This window comes from Saccopteryx leptura, chromosome 9, assembly GCF_036850995.1.
Source record: "Saccopteryx leptura isolate mSacLep1 chromosome 9, mSacLep1_pri_phased_curated, whole genome shotgun sequence".
NCBI classification, from domain to species: Eukaryota; Metazoa; Chordata; class Mammalia; order Chiroptera; family Emballonuridae; genus Saccopteryx; species Saccopteryx leptura.
This window is the reverse complement of record NC_089511.1, coordinates 91,690,605-91,706,184: the sequence shown is the minus strand read 5'-3', so window position 1 is coordinate 91,706,184 and position 15,580 is coordinate 91,690,605. Positions and strand designations below refer to the sequence as shown.

Sequence of the window (15,580 nt, the reverse complement as noted above, 5' to 3'; positions counted from 1 at the left end):
GAACTTAGCTTTTTGCTAAGCCTCAAATCTACAAAGGTTTTTTATTTTTTTATAAATAAATTTTTATTTTAATGGGGTGACATCAATAAATCAGGGTACATATATTCAAAGAAAAAATTTCCAGATTATCTTGTCATTTAGTTCTGTTGCATACCCATCACCCAAAGAGAGATTGTCCTCTGTCACCCTCTATCCAGTTTTCTTTATACCCCCCCCCCCCAAAACCACCCCACTCCTAAACGAGGAAGAATTTCTTTTTGCCTCAGGTTCTCAGTAAGGATGATTTAGTGTTTCCAGAGTCTTAACTGATTCATCACCTTTGAGTAAAATCTGAGAAGTGAAGTTTGGGCTGAAAATGAAAATTATATCTCCCATTTTTGTCACACAGGAGAAATAACTTGTACAAGTGGGCTCATTAGGTCCCATATGCTTTTCGGGTTCTGGGGTACAGGAGAGTTTGGAGGTGCCTGGAGCAATGGAAAGAATTGCCTCCCCTTTCAGGTGCAGTGACACCACAGGGAAAGAGGGTGGCTGCTTCCCAGAGAGGGGCCGGTGCAGAGCCAGCCGCCACCTTGTGGAGCTCTGAAAGCCCTTCTCTGAACACACTCCCAGAGCCGCCTGCGCATCTTTCTTCTCCAAGGGGCAGTGCTTTCTCACCATGACCTTACAGTCAACGTCATTAGATCAGTATCTGTGTTTCTCCCCTCTCTTTTACTCTACAGCTAAGAACATGAGCTGCAGTTTGGTGCATAGCCCTAGAACTAAAAGAATGTCATTTTGACTTGATTTTTACACTGACCCTAACTAAAACCCTTCTTGACCTCCTTGGGGCTGTTTTTCCTCCAGGAAGTCAGGGGAGCTGCTTTGCCCTTCTGCCCTGGCCTCTTCTGGGCCCTCGTCAGAACGGCCTGTTGGACTGGCTAAAGAAAAAAAAAAAAGGCAAATAAGTTTCTTGTTTTAAAGGAGAGTAAGTGAAGATTTGACTCCAGGTCATTGCCTATTAACATTTTAAATAGTGTTCCATTGGCAACAAGACATAAACCTGCAGGATTAGCTAGGTTTCCAAATACTGATACTCACTTTTGGTTCAGATTCTCAAAGACCACAACTTTCCCCTCCATCCACACCCTCCCACCCATCTTTCATTTCAGCTGTCCTTTGAGCCTCACTAACTAGGGAACAAAATCTCAGACTCTTCTGGCGACGGTGAATTATTAGTGAGAACTGGAGCTTTGTTACTAGATTGCATTTTACTACTTCTCTCAGTTCTGCATGTACCTGACACCGTAGGCCTCTTCCTGTGGGCTTAGATGGAGGGGGCAGCTGCAAATGATGTGGTTGCATTATACCTGTGGTGCCTGTTTCCCTGTGGCTAGGTGAGACACCCTATCCTGCGCAAGCTGAGGAACAGGCCAGTGTTGCCCCATTCTGATGGGAGTGCCTGGTGTTCATGGCCCACGGGGCTGCTTTGGTTTGCATTCACCAAACGTCTGAGGCAGTTGCTGTTCTTTTGACTTGAGATACTTTTTTGATGAAGAGATCAGTAGGCATTTAGCACGGCTACCCTAGCCTCTTGGCACAGAGGGTCTAGTTGACCGTCACCTCCTAGGGAAAGAGATAGCATTTTCTTGTGGCTAGCTTTATATACAATTTAATGTCATCTAAGACAGTGATCCCCAACCTTTTTTGGGCCATGGACTGGTTTAATGTCAGAAAATATTTTCACGGACCGGCCTTTAGGGTGGGACGGATAAATAAATGTATCACATGACCGAGACAAGCGTCAAGAGTAAGTCTTAGATGGATGTAACAGAGGGAATCTGGTCATTTTTTAAAAATAAAACATCGTTCAGATTTAAATATAAATAAAACGGAAATAATGTAAGTTATTTATTCTTTCTCTGCAGACTGATACCAAATGGCCCATGGACCGGTACCAGTCCGCAGCCTGGGGCTTGGGGACCATTGATCTAAGACACACATATGGCTTCCACTAGGAGAGTATTCTGAGAGAACACAGGCATGTTAACTAGCCTTTAATAGAGTATTAGTGGGTTACAAAAGCTTTCACTTTTTAGTAGAGGGAAGTGTGCCTGATTGCCAGCCTGCCAGGCCAGCAGCTCACCCTGGCAAAGGAATCCTTAGAATGGTGCTGCCAGTACTATGTACTACTAGTCTAACGGCTATGTTTTTTGAAGCCTAGATAGAATAATCAAATAAAACAAAATCTGATGAAAAGGTAACTAATAATAAAACACAATTATTGAAATGTAACAAAAAAAGAAAAAACACAAAAACCCAAACCACCTATTATCCCTAAATTACCATCCTATCATTTGAAGTCTAGAGCTAAAACTTCATTTTCCTTCTGTCCTTCTTCTGCTCCCAGTTTCTAGGAAGAAAGGAAGTGCTTCTCTGTGTGCGGTTTGGGATGCACTGACACCCGTGTCATAGAACACGGGGCTTTAGGGAAGAACACACGACTCAGAAAGAAATCCAGTTAGAATCTGCACGTGACACACTGACCACTTCTACCTAACACTGAGGACGCTTGAGAGAAGGCAAAATGCGAGTGGGAAGGATTTACCAAATTCCAAGTCTTTGATGTTGCAGTGGAAGACAACTTCTTCATTCACCTTGAGCTCGACCACATTCCAGTCTTCTATCTTCTCCAGAATGACCTTGTGTCCATCTTTAATCAGCACAGCTGGAAAAGATAAAAAGGGATGTGGGCGGCAGGGGGCAGACTCAAGATTAACGTTGTATGCAGATGTCCTCGTGGATGATGGCACTGGTCTACTCATGGCTATAGCTCAGCCATCCTGGTGGGCACCTACCTGGTGCTGGCCCTGGTGGACCCTCACTTTTGCTGAGAAGCACAGCCATAGACCTGAGCGTTTCATGATTGGTTGTGGTTTGCTCCCAGCCCAGATGATCCGTGAAAATGTGAGCTTTCTCTAATAAGAGCTTTTTTTGAGTTTCTCTTATAGAGGCAATACTTAACGTTGTAGGTCATTTGTGAAATTAGGTAACTTCTTACCTTGCTTATGAAAATCTATATTGGTCATCTTTCTGGAGAGCAATTTGACAGTGCATGAAAAAAAAACCTTAAAGGCCTCAAGAAATTAGAATTAAGAAGTTATTCTAATCTTTGGCCTGGGAAATTGCACTGATAAGAAAGCTTCCTAAGGAAAAAACAAACAAACAAACAAACAAACAAACAGAAATATAGGCAGATTATTTTGCAACAAGATATTTCATTCCATAGTTCTATAATAGTGAAAATATTGTGAATAACTTATATGCCCAAAAATAACAGGATGGTCAAGTAAATAGTGGTCAGTCCATATGATGAGATTTTATTTGAATATTTCAAAAAGTATTTATGCATTCTTTATTGATTGATTTTGAAGAGAGAGAAAGAGAGAGAGAGAAACATCAATATGTTGTTCCACTGACTTATGCATTTATTGGTATGTGCCCTGACTGGGGATCAAACCCTAACCCTTGGCATATCAGAACGATGCATCAGAATGATGCTCCAACCAACTGAGCTACCCAGCTAGGACAGTTTATGAATTTTTATAGCAAGAAAGATATTTCTAATGTAAGCAAAAATTAGTTTACAGATAAAATATATATTAAATATTAATTTAAATATGCATATATAATAGAAAAAATACCCAGTGATTATCTCTCTGTGTTGAGATTATGAGAAAGTTTTTTTACTCTTTATTCTTTTATTTTCCTAATTTTTCTATAATAATTAGAAAAAGTGTTTTGGTTTTTTTTTGTGGCAGAGAGAGTCAGAGAGAGGGACAGACAGGAAGGGAGAGAGATGAGAAACATCAATTCTTCGTTGCAGTTCCTTAGTTGTTTATTGATTGATTTCTCATATGTGCCTTGACCATGGGCCTTCAGCAGACCGAGTAACTCCTTGCTCGAGCCAGCGACCTTGGGCTCAAGCTGGTGAGCCTTGCTCAAACCCAATGAGTGCACACTCAAGCTGGTGACCTCGAGGTCTCGAACCTGGGTCCTCTGCATCCCAATCCGACTCTATCCACTACACCACCGCCTGGTCAGGCGAAAAAATGTTTTTTTTTTTAAAAGCTGTTGGAGTCTGACCAGGTGGTGGTGCAGTGGATAGAGAGAACATAAGACTGAAAAGCAGAGGACCCAGGTTTGAAACCCCAAGGTCACTGGATTGAGCGTGGGCTGATCCGGCTTGAGCATGGGCTCACCAGCTTGCATGTGGGGTTGCTGGCTTGAGCGTGGGATCATAGACATGACCCCATGGTAGCTGGCTTGAGCCCAAGGTTGCTGGCTTGAGCCCAAGGTCACTGGCTTGAAGCCCAAGGTTGCTGGCTTGAGCAAGGGGTCACTCACGCTCCTGAAGCACCCCCACCCCCCATCAAGGCACAAATGAGAAAGCAATCAATAAACAACTAAGGAGCCACAATGAAAAATTGATGCTTCTCATCTGCCTTCCTGTCTGTCTGTCCCTGTCTGTCCCTCTGTCTGTCTCTGTCTCTCTCTCTCTCTCTCTCTCTCTCACACACACACACACACACACTCACACACACACACACACACACACACACACACACACACAAAAGCTATTGGACTAAACTTTTCTTTTTAGCTTTGTATCTGCATTTTGGTTATCGCATTCAACGGCTCCTTCCTTGGCAGTCAGCTACAGAAACATTGTTCTGTTTATTCTCTGTGGGGGAAATGCAGGAGTATGTAGGCTTAGGAAAAATGGTGTGCAAGTACCAGCCTGGGGCTCTATTTTCTCCAACATGCGTCTCCCCAACTTTCTTGAGGTGTTCACCTCTAACACTGGTGTTAGAATTGAAATGTTAAACCATCTCCTTTGGCCGCATTGGTGGGAATTCTGGGTTAGGATGGAAAGAAAAATCAGAAAAGGACATGTTTTACTTAAAGTTTTAGCATTTCAGTCAGTCTTAGTGGGGAAAAAAGTAGATAGTATGTCAACTAATTGCATTTAATTACAGAGACAATTGCTTTTTCAAAATGTTGGTGTGTCCACTTCACCTTTCAATCAGTTCAAGCACGTCAGGTTCCAACTGTGAACATTTTATTTGCATGATTTTAATTTTACTTCTGATAAGGAACTTCAGAAAGTAACTCAGCAAGATCTCCATTAACAAGATAGCATTCCGGCATCCAGTGGTGGCCCTGATTGACTTCGCATCAACTAACGCCAGTCTCTACAGAACACTGTGTTTCTTTGGCATATTTATGTGGTTATATCCTATTTAAATGGCTTGTTCCTAAACATCTTTGGAGGAAGACACTCAGCTTGGACCAATGACTTGTTCAAATGAAGCAGACCACTCAGTCTGGAATGGCCATTGGTTTGTCTAGGAAACATAAATCTTTCCAAGCAGAGGTTCCTGGGGTTCCCCACTCCCCCAGCAGCATCCTCACAGGAAAGGGGACGTGTAGCTGGAGATGGAAAAGCTCCGAGTGGGTAGATAGGAGGCAACTTAGACTCGATAACCTTGACTTTCCCTTGTCTGAAGATGTTCCCAGGAAATAGAGTTCAACATGATAGGAAAAAGTCAGGAACAAACATCTCCCCTCCTGCTGTACACCCCAACTCTGGGGTCTAGGTGCAAGGGCCTGGTCTGGGGCTGGCCACAGGGAATGCAGTATAAATGAATAGGGCCCTGCAGGAGGAGACCCCAGCAAGGTGTGCTCTCTGTAGCTGCCATGACCCTTTCCCTCAGGGCTCCATCAACAAGCCTCAGGTAGCACTGGAGTTTGAGGTTTGTTGTATGAAAACAGCAGCACTCCTTCATGACAAGGTCTATCTAAGAAACCGGATTTATACCATCGAATAATCAGCCCACCCTCTGGAAGTGTGGGGTGCTGGATAATAAGGTCTGCCTGAGACAATGAAGCCCAACAAGAAGAAAACTTCTTAAGAGAGCAAATAACTCCTTACTTTACCTTCTAAATATGGTGGTGATGCATGGGCTTTTGGGTCCTTCAAGGGCTCGCGTCTCCCTCCCTGGACACAGCACTTCCTTATCCCCTCAGGTGCCCAGTGTCAATAAAGCTCATTGACTAAACAAGCTTATCATAGTGTTAGGTGCCTCCAATGACTCTTTTGGACCCTGAGTGACCTAAGTCTGGTTCTTATTAAAGCAAAAACCCACCTCCAAGTCTAGACTGTACATCACCCTCAGGGCACCTGTCCCTTCCCATCAGTAGAAAGAGATATGTTGAGCCCAGCAATAAGGTGGCCAGGGCAGGCTTAAGGGATCAAACTCGAGGAAGCACCAGAATTCCTGCAGCTTGTCCAAATGCCACCTTCTCTACATGGAGGACCCATTTGTTCTATGAGCTGCCATGGGGTTGCCTATTCAAAGAAAGGTCAGATAAATATACTCCATGCAACAAAGTCTTTGCAAAGGCAGTGGCTAAACTCCAGCATAAATCAACCAGGAGCTGTAAGGCCACCTGCAGAATGCCTGCTTCTTTGAAGTGGCACCTCATTTTTCAAGTGGGTTCTGGGAAAACTGAAGGGACACAGAAAAGCTTCCCTCTTCTCAGTGCTGGGGGAAGTGTGCACCAGCTATGAATGATGTATATATGTTCCCGTTTAGGAAGTTAAGGCAAATGGACAGGCGAACCCCTTCCCCTTCTCTGCTTTGCACAAATGCACTGCTTATGACCATTAATGTGTATAGCTAATGCACAGCCAAGGATGGATGGATGTCACACAAAACAGACTCTGTTTTTACAGGTCACTTACAATTCCTCCTCGTTCCCTTTAGAGGGTCATTAGACAGACTTATATGTACATCCAGGCAAGGAGCAGCATGACTGGGGAATTACTTAGACCTTTTTGTTAAGCATTGATTAGTTTTAGTTTCATCTGTATTGAGGCCACAATAGAGACATTTTTGCTGAGCTATTATACAATAATTTGTGGGTAATGAGGAAAGAACAGAAATGTTCAGATTGCTTAAGGCACAGTAAGTTCAGTAAAGATCAGATATGTTTTCAAAGCCAGCAGGACTTTGGGAAATAAAAAAGAGCTATAATATTTTAAAGAAACACACAGAATTCAGATGGAGATTTTTTATAGGGGAGGGTCTGCAAATGGCACCATTCAGTGCTTATTATGATGTTTGTGTTGGATCTATGGTGGTAGGGGTGTGTGGGACAGGGAGGGTGGAGCAGATGTTCCCCGCTTTGCTTCTGTAAACATGTGGCATTTTTCATTGGCCCTCAGTAAATGTTGGCTGCCTGGATAATGTGAATTATCATCAGAAATCTACGAAGCTAACTAGAAATCAACCACCTGCTGATACCTTGCAATTCTCAAGTCTTCAACCCTAACACTTCTCTCCTTGATCTTCTCAAAGTACTCTTCTCTCCCCACTGTGGGCAGTGCTGCCTCTGTACGCCCTTTGCTTCCTCTACCCACGCCTTTACCTCCTGCACTTGACGCCCTCAGCCCACCTCCTGACCTGCTGGCTCAGAGGTGCAGAAGCATTAGCACATTCCACAGCTCCTTCAGCTCTCTCTTATCCCTCAGGGGATGCATGCTCTGACTCACCTCTTTTATTGCTTTAAAACGCTTTTACTCTGAAATTTCATCTGAATATAAATGTAATGCAGACCCATGATTTAAAAAAAAAAAACACCTTAAAAAATTATAGGAAGAGAAAAAATTTTTTAAATCACCTATAGTTCTTCCCCCTCCTTTTTCTTTGTCTTTTTCTATGGAAGTGGGATCATAATGTGCATGGAGCTCAGGAATATACTTCATTCCTTTAACACTATGTGGGGGTGGTCCAGCCCTGGCAACATCTATAGATCTGCTGCACTGCATTTCATGTAACAATCGGACTGTAATAATTCATCCATTTCTTTTTCTGGTTGTTTTCAGTATTTCACTGTCACCAAAAAATGTGAAGGAAGAGCACACCTCCATGTACATGTGCGCGCATGTGCGTGTGCACGTGTGTGTGTGTGTGTGTGTGTGTGTGTGTAAAATTGAGAAACAGCATTGCTAGATTTTACAGTGTATGATTATTAAAAAATAAAAATTTAAATCACCGACAAGTTGTCTTCCAAAGTTACTGTGCCAGTTCACCCTCCAACCGCAAGTCTTTGAGAATACTTGTTTTCTGACCCTGGCCAGTTGGCTCAGTGGTAGAATGTTGGCCTGGCGTGTGGATGTCCCAGGTTTGATTTCCAGTCAGGGCACACAGAAGTACCCATCTGCTTCTTCACCCCTTCCTCTCTTACTTCTTTCTCTCTTACCCTTCTGTAGCCATGGCTTGTTTAGGACGAGTTGGCCCTGGGTGCTGAGGATGGCTCCATGGCCTTTGCCTCAGGTGTTAAAATGGCTCAGTTGCAGAGCAATGGAGCAATGGCCTAGATGGGCAGAGCATCATCCCTTAGTGGGCTTACCAGGTAGATCCCAGTCAGGGCACATGCAGGAGTCTGTCTCTGCCTCCTTTCCTCTCATTGAATAAAAAAAAAGAGAGAGAACACTTGCTTTCTTTGGTCCTTCAGTAACTGTGACTTCAGCCATGTTTCAACAGAGATCTCCATGAATGCCAGTCGCTTTGAAACAAGTCAAAAATTTAAAAAAAAAAGCGCATCTCCCATTCTTCATGTATTTTCTCTATGTTGAGACACTTAAGCTATTTACAATGCCTTAGCCATTACTTCCTGCTTTCACTGAGCCTGTAGATCAACCAGTGATGAAATCTTAAGATCTTCCCAAGTCTTTTCTGAATTACCAACCTGTGCTGGGCATGCACTTGGCTTTCTAAATTCTCCAGTTTCCCAAAGTGCTTTTAAATGCTCTCGCCTCCCAAAGACACTCTCTCTCCTTAGCTTTTCCTCTAGAGCTTTATGAAATTTATTTTATGTCTCAACAGTCTTTTGTTCAGATAGCTAAAAATTTTCCACTTGCCTCACAATGTTTTCGAGTCCTGCACACAGCTCTCCCACCCTGTGTGAGTTCCAAGTCAGGCAGAACAGAGATGAGTACCTTGTGTCAATCCTCTAAATAGCCCCAGACAGGTTAGGGCAGACAAACATGAGAATTTACAAATAAGGTCTGCTGTGCTCCCTCTGGAAACAAGGATCCAGGTTCCATACAAGAACAAGGGCTGCTATCTTCAAGACTGCCAAAGAGTCAAGGGATCCCTACCAGGATCCACCTGGAAAGTCCACTAGGGGGTGATGCTCTGCCCATCTGGGGCTCTTGCTCCATTGCCATGGGAGCCATTTTTATTTTAGCGCCTGAAGCAGAGGCCATGGAGCCATCTTCAGTGCCAGCAACTTGCTTTAATGAAGCCTTGGCTGCAGGAGGGGAGGGGAAGAGAGAGAGAGAGAAGCAAGAGGGGCTACTTCTCCTGTGTGCCCTGACCAGGAATTGAACCCTGGACATCCTCATCCACACACTGGTCTGACGTTCTACCACTGAGTCAACCAGCCAGGACCTAAAATATCTTTTTTCATTGCTTTATTTTTATTTTTTGTGACAGAGACAGAGAGAGGGACAGACAGTAAAGAAAAGGGATGAGAAGCATCAATTCTTCATTGCAGCACCTTAGTTGTTCATTGATTGCTTTCTCGTATGTGCCTTGAGGAGGCATGAGGGGGTCAGTAGCAACTGAGTGACCCCTTGCTCAAGCCAGCTTGGACTCCAACTGGTGAGCTTTGCTCAAACCAGATTAGCCTGCGCTCAAACCGGCAAACTTGGAGTTTTGAACCTGTGTCCTCAATGTCCCAGTCTGATCCTCTATCCACTGTGCCACCACCTGGTCAGGCATCCATTGCTTTATTTTTAGTCTGTATGTATCTTTTGATCTGAAGTGAGTCACTTGCAGACAGCTTATGTAAGGGTCTTATTTCAACCTCCAAATGTCTTTTGATTGGAGCATCTAATTCATTTGCATTTGAAGTAATCACTAATAGATATATATTTATCATTTTATTATTCATATTTTGATCTTTTATCTTTGTATTTTTTAAAATTTTCCATTGATTTGAGAGATAGACAAAGGGGAAGGGGAGAGATGCATCAACTCATTGTTTCACTTAGTTGTTCTATTTAGTTGTGTACTCATTTCTTCTTGTATGTGCCCTGACTGGGTCAAACCCACAACCTCTGGTATACTGATCGACGCTTTATCCACTGAGCTACCCAGCCAGGGTCTTCTTCTTAAAGAAAATTCTCTAACATTTATTATAATACTGGTTTGATGGTGATGAATTTTTTACCTTTTTTCTTGTCTGTGAAGTTTTTTACCTGTCCTTTGATTCTAAATTATAGATTTGCTGGGTAGAGTAATCTTGATTGTAGATCCTTCCATTTTATCAATGAATATTTTGTGCCAGTCCCTTCTGGCCTTCAAAGTTTCTGTTGAAAATCAGCTGACTAAGCCCTGGCCGGTTGGCTCAGCGGTAGAGCGTCGGCCTAGCGTGTGGAGGACCCGGGTTCGATTCCCGGCCAGGGCACACAGGAGAAGCGCCCATTTGCTTCTCCACCCCTCCGCCGCGCTTTCCTCTCTGTCTCTCTCTTCCCCTCCCGCAGCCAAGGCTCCATTGGAGCAAAGATGGCCCGGGCGCTGGGGATGGCTCTGTGGCCTCTGCCCCAGGCGCTAGAGTGGCTCTGGTCGCAACATGGCGACGCCCAGGATGGGCAGAGCATCGCCCCCTGGTGGGCAGAGCGACGCCCCTGGTGGGCGTGCCGGGTGGATCCCGGTCGGGCGCATGCGGGAGTCTGTCTGACTGTCTCTCCCTGTTTCCAGCTTCAGAAAAATAAAAAAAAAAAAAAAAAAAAAAAAGAAAATCAGCTGACTTGTGGTGGTTACGGGGGGAGGGGGGAGGGGGAAAGGAAAAGGGGGAGGGGAAGGGGCACAAAGAAAACTAGATAGAAGGTGACAGAGGACAATCTGACTTTGGGTGATGGGTATGCAACATAATTGAATGACAAGATAACCTGGACATGTTATCTTTGAATATATGTATCCTGATTTATTGATGTCACCCCATTAAAAAAATAAAATTATAAAAAAAAAAATCAGCTGACAGTCTAATGGGAGTTCTTTTGTAGGTAACTAATTTCTTTTCTCTTTCTGCTTTTAAGATTCTCTCTTTGTCTTTAACTTTTGGCATTTTGATTATGATGTGTCTTGGTGTGGGCCTGTTCAGGTTATACTGTTTGAGACTCTCTGCACTTCCTGGACACGTATGTCTGTTTTCTTCACCAGGTTAGGGAAATTCTCCATCATTCTTATTTCAGATACGTTTTCAATTCTTTGCTCTCTTCTCCTTCTGGCACCCCATGATGCAAATGTTGGTATGCTTCAAGTTATTCCAGAGGCTCCTTGCACTAGCCTCATTAAAAAAAAAAAATTTTTTTTTTTGGCTTCTCTGATTGGGTGCTTTCTGCTTCCTTATCTTCCAAATTGCTGATTTGAACCTCTGCTTCATCTACTGTACTGTTGATTCCTTGTAATGTATTCTTTGTTTTAGTTACTGTATCCTTCATTTCTGACTGGTTATTTTATAGTTTTTGTTTTTATTTCTATGTTTGCTAACTTTTTTTTAAAGTTATAAGTTCTTTCACTCTCCCCTGATTTCATTGAGTATCCTTATAACCAGTGTTTTGAATTCTGCGTCTGGTAGATTGCTTGTCTCTACTTCGTTTGGTTCTTTTTCTGGAGTTTTCTTCTCTTCTTTCATTTGGAATATGTTTCTTTGTCTCCTCATTTTGACTGCCTCCCTGTGATTGTTTCTGTGTATTAGGCAGAGCTGCTGCATCTCCCAGTCATGGCAGAGTGTCTTTATGTATAATAGGTGTCATGCAGCCTCCCCAGTCATCTGACCTGGGCACTCCAGATCACCCCCACATGGGGGCTATGTGCAATCTCCTATTGTACTTCAACCTTGATTGCTATTGGCACAACAATGGGAAAAATTCACCTTTAAGCCAATCAGCTGCAAAGACTAGCTGTGACCACCATGGAGAATCAGTAGTGCAGGACCCCAGCCTACGGAGCAGAAATTACTTTACCAGGTCTCAGGTACCCAATTAGCCCACCCCTAGAGTGTTTTCTCATTGAGGTTGGTGGTGGTGTTTTGACATGGTTTGAGGCTGGACACTGGATGTGTTGGCTCTGGGGCCTTCTGGGTGGTACAGGCCATACAAAGGCCAGATGCTGCTTGTTTGTGAGCTTTTAGGAAAGTCAGCAGCATGAGCCAAGACAGGATATTTGTATGGAAAAGCACTGAGAAGGGCTTGGGTGGACTGCAAGTTGGATAAGGCAGGATTTCAGGGAATCACCAAGGTGGGGAGAATAGTGTTAGCCAGATTTATGGAGACTCAAATTGGAGGACTGTTTGCTGGCTTTGTAAAGGGAAGGCTCAACAAAGGAACAATGGCCTCTGGCAGCACTTCCGTCTGGGAGAAAGCTGTTCCTTTAGCCCTTTGTTGAAGCCAGACATTTCAGTTCCTCCCATATGTCTGGTGCCTCTCAAGCTGCTGCCCCAGTGCTGGAGCTCAGAGCAAGTGAGACTGAGTAAATCCATATGTGAGCCCTTTAAGAGGAATGCTTGGGACTCTAGCAGCCCTCCATCTCCCTCAGCTACAACATCTGCTGGTTTTCACAGCTAATACCTTGTGGAACTTTTCTTCCTAGCATTGGAACCCTGGGCTGGGGTTCTTGTGTGGGTCTGGGGTCCTTGGTTTTTTTGGAGGATCTTAGCAGCCAAGATATTCCTTTCAATTTTTAACCACTCCACATGAGTGTGGGACTAGCCTGTCCCACATCTCTGTCCCTCCTACTAGTCTCAGTGTGGCTTCTTCTGTGTATCCTTAGTTACAAGATTTCTGTTCAGCCCTGGCTGGATAGCTCAGTTGGTTAGAGCACCATCTGGAAGCTTAGAGGTGGCTGGTTCAATTCCCAGCCAGGGCACATACAGGAATGTTCCTGTCTCTCTCTCTCTCTCTCCCTCCCTCCATCCTCTCTCATGAAATCAATAAATAAAAATTAAAAATAAAAAAATATGTCTGAAAAAAAAAAATTCTGTTCAGCTACATTCCAGCAGTTCTGAATGGTAGTTCTTCAGTAGTTTAGCCGTAATTCTGATGTAGCTGAGAGTTTCTGAGTAGCACATTTCTCTACAGCGCCATCTTGACTGGGATCCAGAACTATCTTATTTCTAAGGTAATGATGTCGCTTCTTAGTCTCATCATTTATTGGACACCAACTAAAGTGGGTTATGAGTTGAAAGGTCAGTGGATGAGCCCAGTTTACCAGACAGGGAAGTAGTAAAAAGTCAGTTGTTTAGGCAGTGTCCTTATCCAAGACGACCATACACTTTAAGCATTAGCAAATCATTCTAAGCTATGTGCAACAGAAATTTCTCAACCAACTCTTCTCTAAGAGAAAGCAGTTTTCTCTGATGACTGTGATGTATGTGAGTCCCGCCCCCCGACTCTAAACTAGAACTCAAGTGTCACTTCCTCTGGGAGGCCTTCCCCAATGGCTGATTTTGTGTCCTCTGGACTTCCATAGCACTTTGCCTGGAAAATTCTGGGTTTGAGTCATATAATGGAATTCATGAAGACTCCATTCTCATTCTATATGTCCTTCCCAAGTCAATAACTCATACCTTTCTACCTCCAGCACAGATTTTTTTTTTCTCTGAACTCTAGAACTGCAGAGTTGACTCACAGCTTCCATCTTTATAGCTGAAAACACACAAAATTTAATACTGTTCAAAATGAAGCATGTTCCTTCCTTCAAGTAAACATCTTTGGTGGTCTCCTATTTAGTGTAGACCACTTCCACTCATCAGCATTTGGCTCAAGACTGAACTGACTGGATCCAGAAGGCTGCCTCTTGACCCCTACCTCCCCCTAAAATGCAGAGTACCACTGTAGGGAGCATCATTGCTTTTCCTTTCACCCACCACCCCTTTGTGGCTGTACTAGTGCAGGCTACCATCATCTCTCCCATGGACCATGCCAGAAGCTCCCTGCCTTGTCTCCATGCTTCTATTCTTGACCCCTCTAATCCATTGTTCTCACAGCAGCTGTAGTTTTACCTCCTTGCCTAAAACTTTTATATGGCCCTGAAGAATCTGGTCCCTGTCTATGTCTCCAACTTTATTCTCCCATCAGCGTAACAGATAAGACATTGGTTTCTGCTTCCAGCCTTTGCGGATATCTGTCCTTCGTTTAGGATGATCTTTCTTCTCTTTACTTGGTTAGTTTCTCCTTACTTATTAAAGCTGAACTCAAACGTAATTCCAGCAAATAAAACTTTCCAGATCTTCCCCTCTCCCCTCCAATTATGGCTAGTGGCAGGCCCCCTGAATATTACATTCCTCTGTGAGTCTTAGCACTACTGTCAATTAGTAGTCAACAATAAGAAGGTCGCTCCAAGGACATACATCTTTGTTCACAAGTATGTCTCAGGTACCTGGAAGCATGTCTATGATGCATATTAGGTGCTTAGTAAAGGTTTGTTGAATGAATGATCAAGGGATAGATTCCCCATCATTTTCCAGCCAACCACATGACCTTGGAAAAGTCACTTACCATTCCCAAGGGTCAGTTTCCCCCTGTGTAAAGCAAGGTAGCAATCCTTTCTCTACAGGTAACTGTTTGAGCCACCTGGCACCCAGTGGGCTCACAGAGCATGTCTGTTTGTTCCCACTTTTACCTGGATGCAGGGGAAGTCAGAGGAAGGTGCTAAATCAGCCCAGGATGGTAAAGGTTCAGGGAAGACTTTCCAGAGGAGGTGGCACTTGGTTTGGGTCTGAGGAAGTAAGGAGGTATAGACAGAAGGCACAGTCTGATCAGAGGTTCAGTGGCTGGGGTATACCTGGGCACACGCAGGTTGGTGGCCCTTCAGCACTCTGCTGCCCACCTTGCAGGCCCTCCAGGCGGAAGGTGCGGTGCTCCATAGACAGGCCAACTGCACTGTATGGGCCATACCGCAAGATGACCACTGCATTCTCGGGCATGGTGGGACTTCCTGCTGAGGCTGCTGCAAAACACACACTGTTAGGCAACTGCTTAGCAGGCAATAATAGGGTGGACGTGGCCATGCGTGGGTGGGCGTGGTCAGGGTGGAGCTGTAGCAACTCCCTCCCACCACCTCACTGCTTATTGTGATGGGAAAGGTTGAGACATTGTTGCCCAAACCACCTAATGTGCGCCCATTGCTGGGGGCGAAAAGGTGTGGGTGGTCCGGAGACTACTTGCTTTAGCCAAACTCACAGCCAGGGAAACATGGGATATAAACTGGTATGGAAAGTGTTGCTAAATCACAAGAGTCAGTTTTTACAGCCAATTACAGAAATTATGTATCAGGCAACATACTGGGCGCTTTTTAAGTATGTTATTTTGTTTGATCATTTTACCATCCCTATAAAGTAGATTGTGTTTTTGTTATTTTGTGTTTACAAAACGGAGGCTCAGAGGGCTGAGTAACTTCCCAGCCAAATCAGGGGTGTAGCCTGGATTGGAAACACGGTGAGGTGCCTATGTGTAGATTTCATT

General features: G+C 44.0%; 1 protein-coding gene across 1 annotated transcript; it reads right to left on the bottom strand.

Annotated features, from left to right (window-relative positions):
- Window positions 1–1,540: 1,540 nt before the first annotated feature.
- C9H10orf53 (chromosome 9 C10orf53 homolog) lies at window positions 1,541–15,042 on the bottom strand. Its single transcript, XM_066348506.1, has 3 exons — window positions 14,946–15,042; window positions 2,588–2,707; window positions 1,541–1,605 (listed from the first exon to the last, which is right to left on the bottom strand). The coding sequence occupies exons 1-3, from the start codon at window positions 15,040–15,042 to the stop codon at window positions 1,541–1,543; spliced, it is 282 nt and encodes a 93-aa protein (XP_066204603.1).
- Window positions 15,043–15,580: the final 538 nt, after the last annotated feature.

What these genes read in the sequence shown, in the direction of transcription:
- C9H10orf53 (XM_066348506.1), bottom strand. Translation starts at nt 15,042, where the DNA reads ATGCCCGAGAATGCAGTGGTCATCTTGCGGTATGGCCCATACAGTGCA. An exon ending in CCGCCTGGAGGGCCTGCAAG is followed by an intron (nt 2,708 to 14,945) that starts GTGGGCAGCAGA and finishes TATCTTTTCCAG; the next exon opens with CTGTGCTGATTAAAGATGGA. An exon ending in CATCAAAGACTTGGAATTTG is followed by an intron (nt 1,606 to 2,587) that starts GTAAATCCTTCC and finishes CTCTTTCCCTAG; the next exon opens with GAGGTGACGGTCAACTAGAC.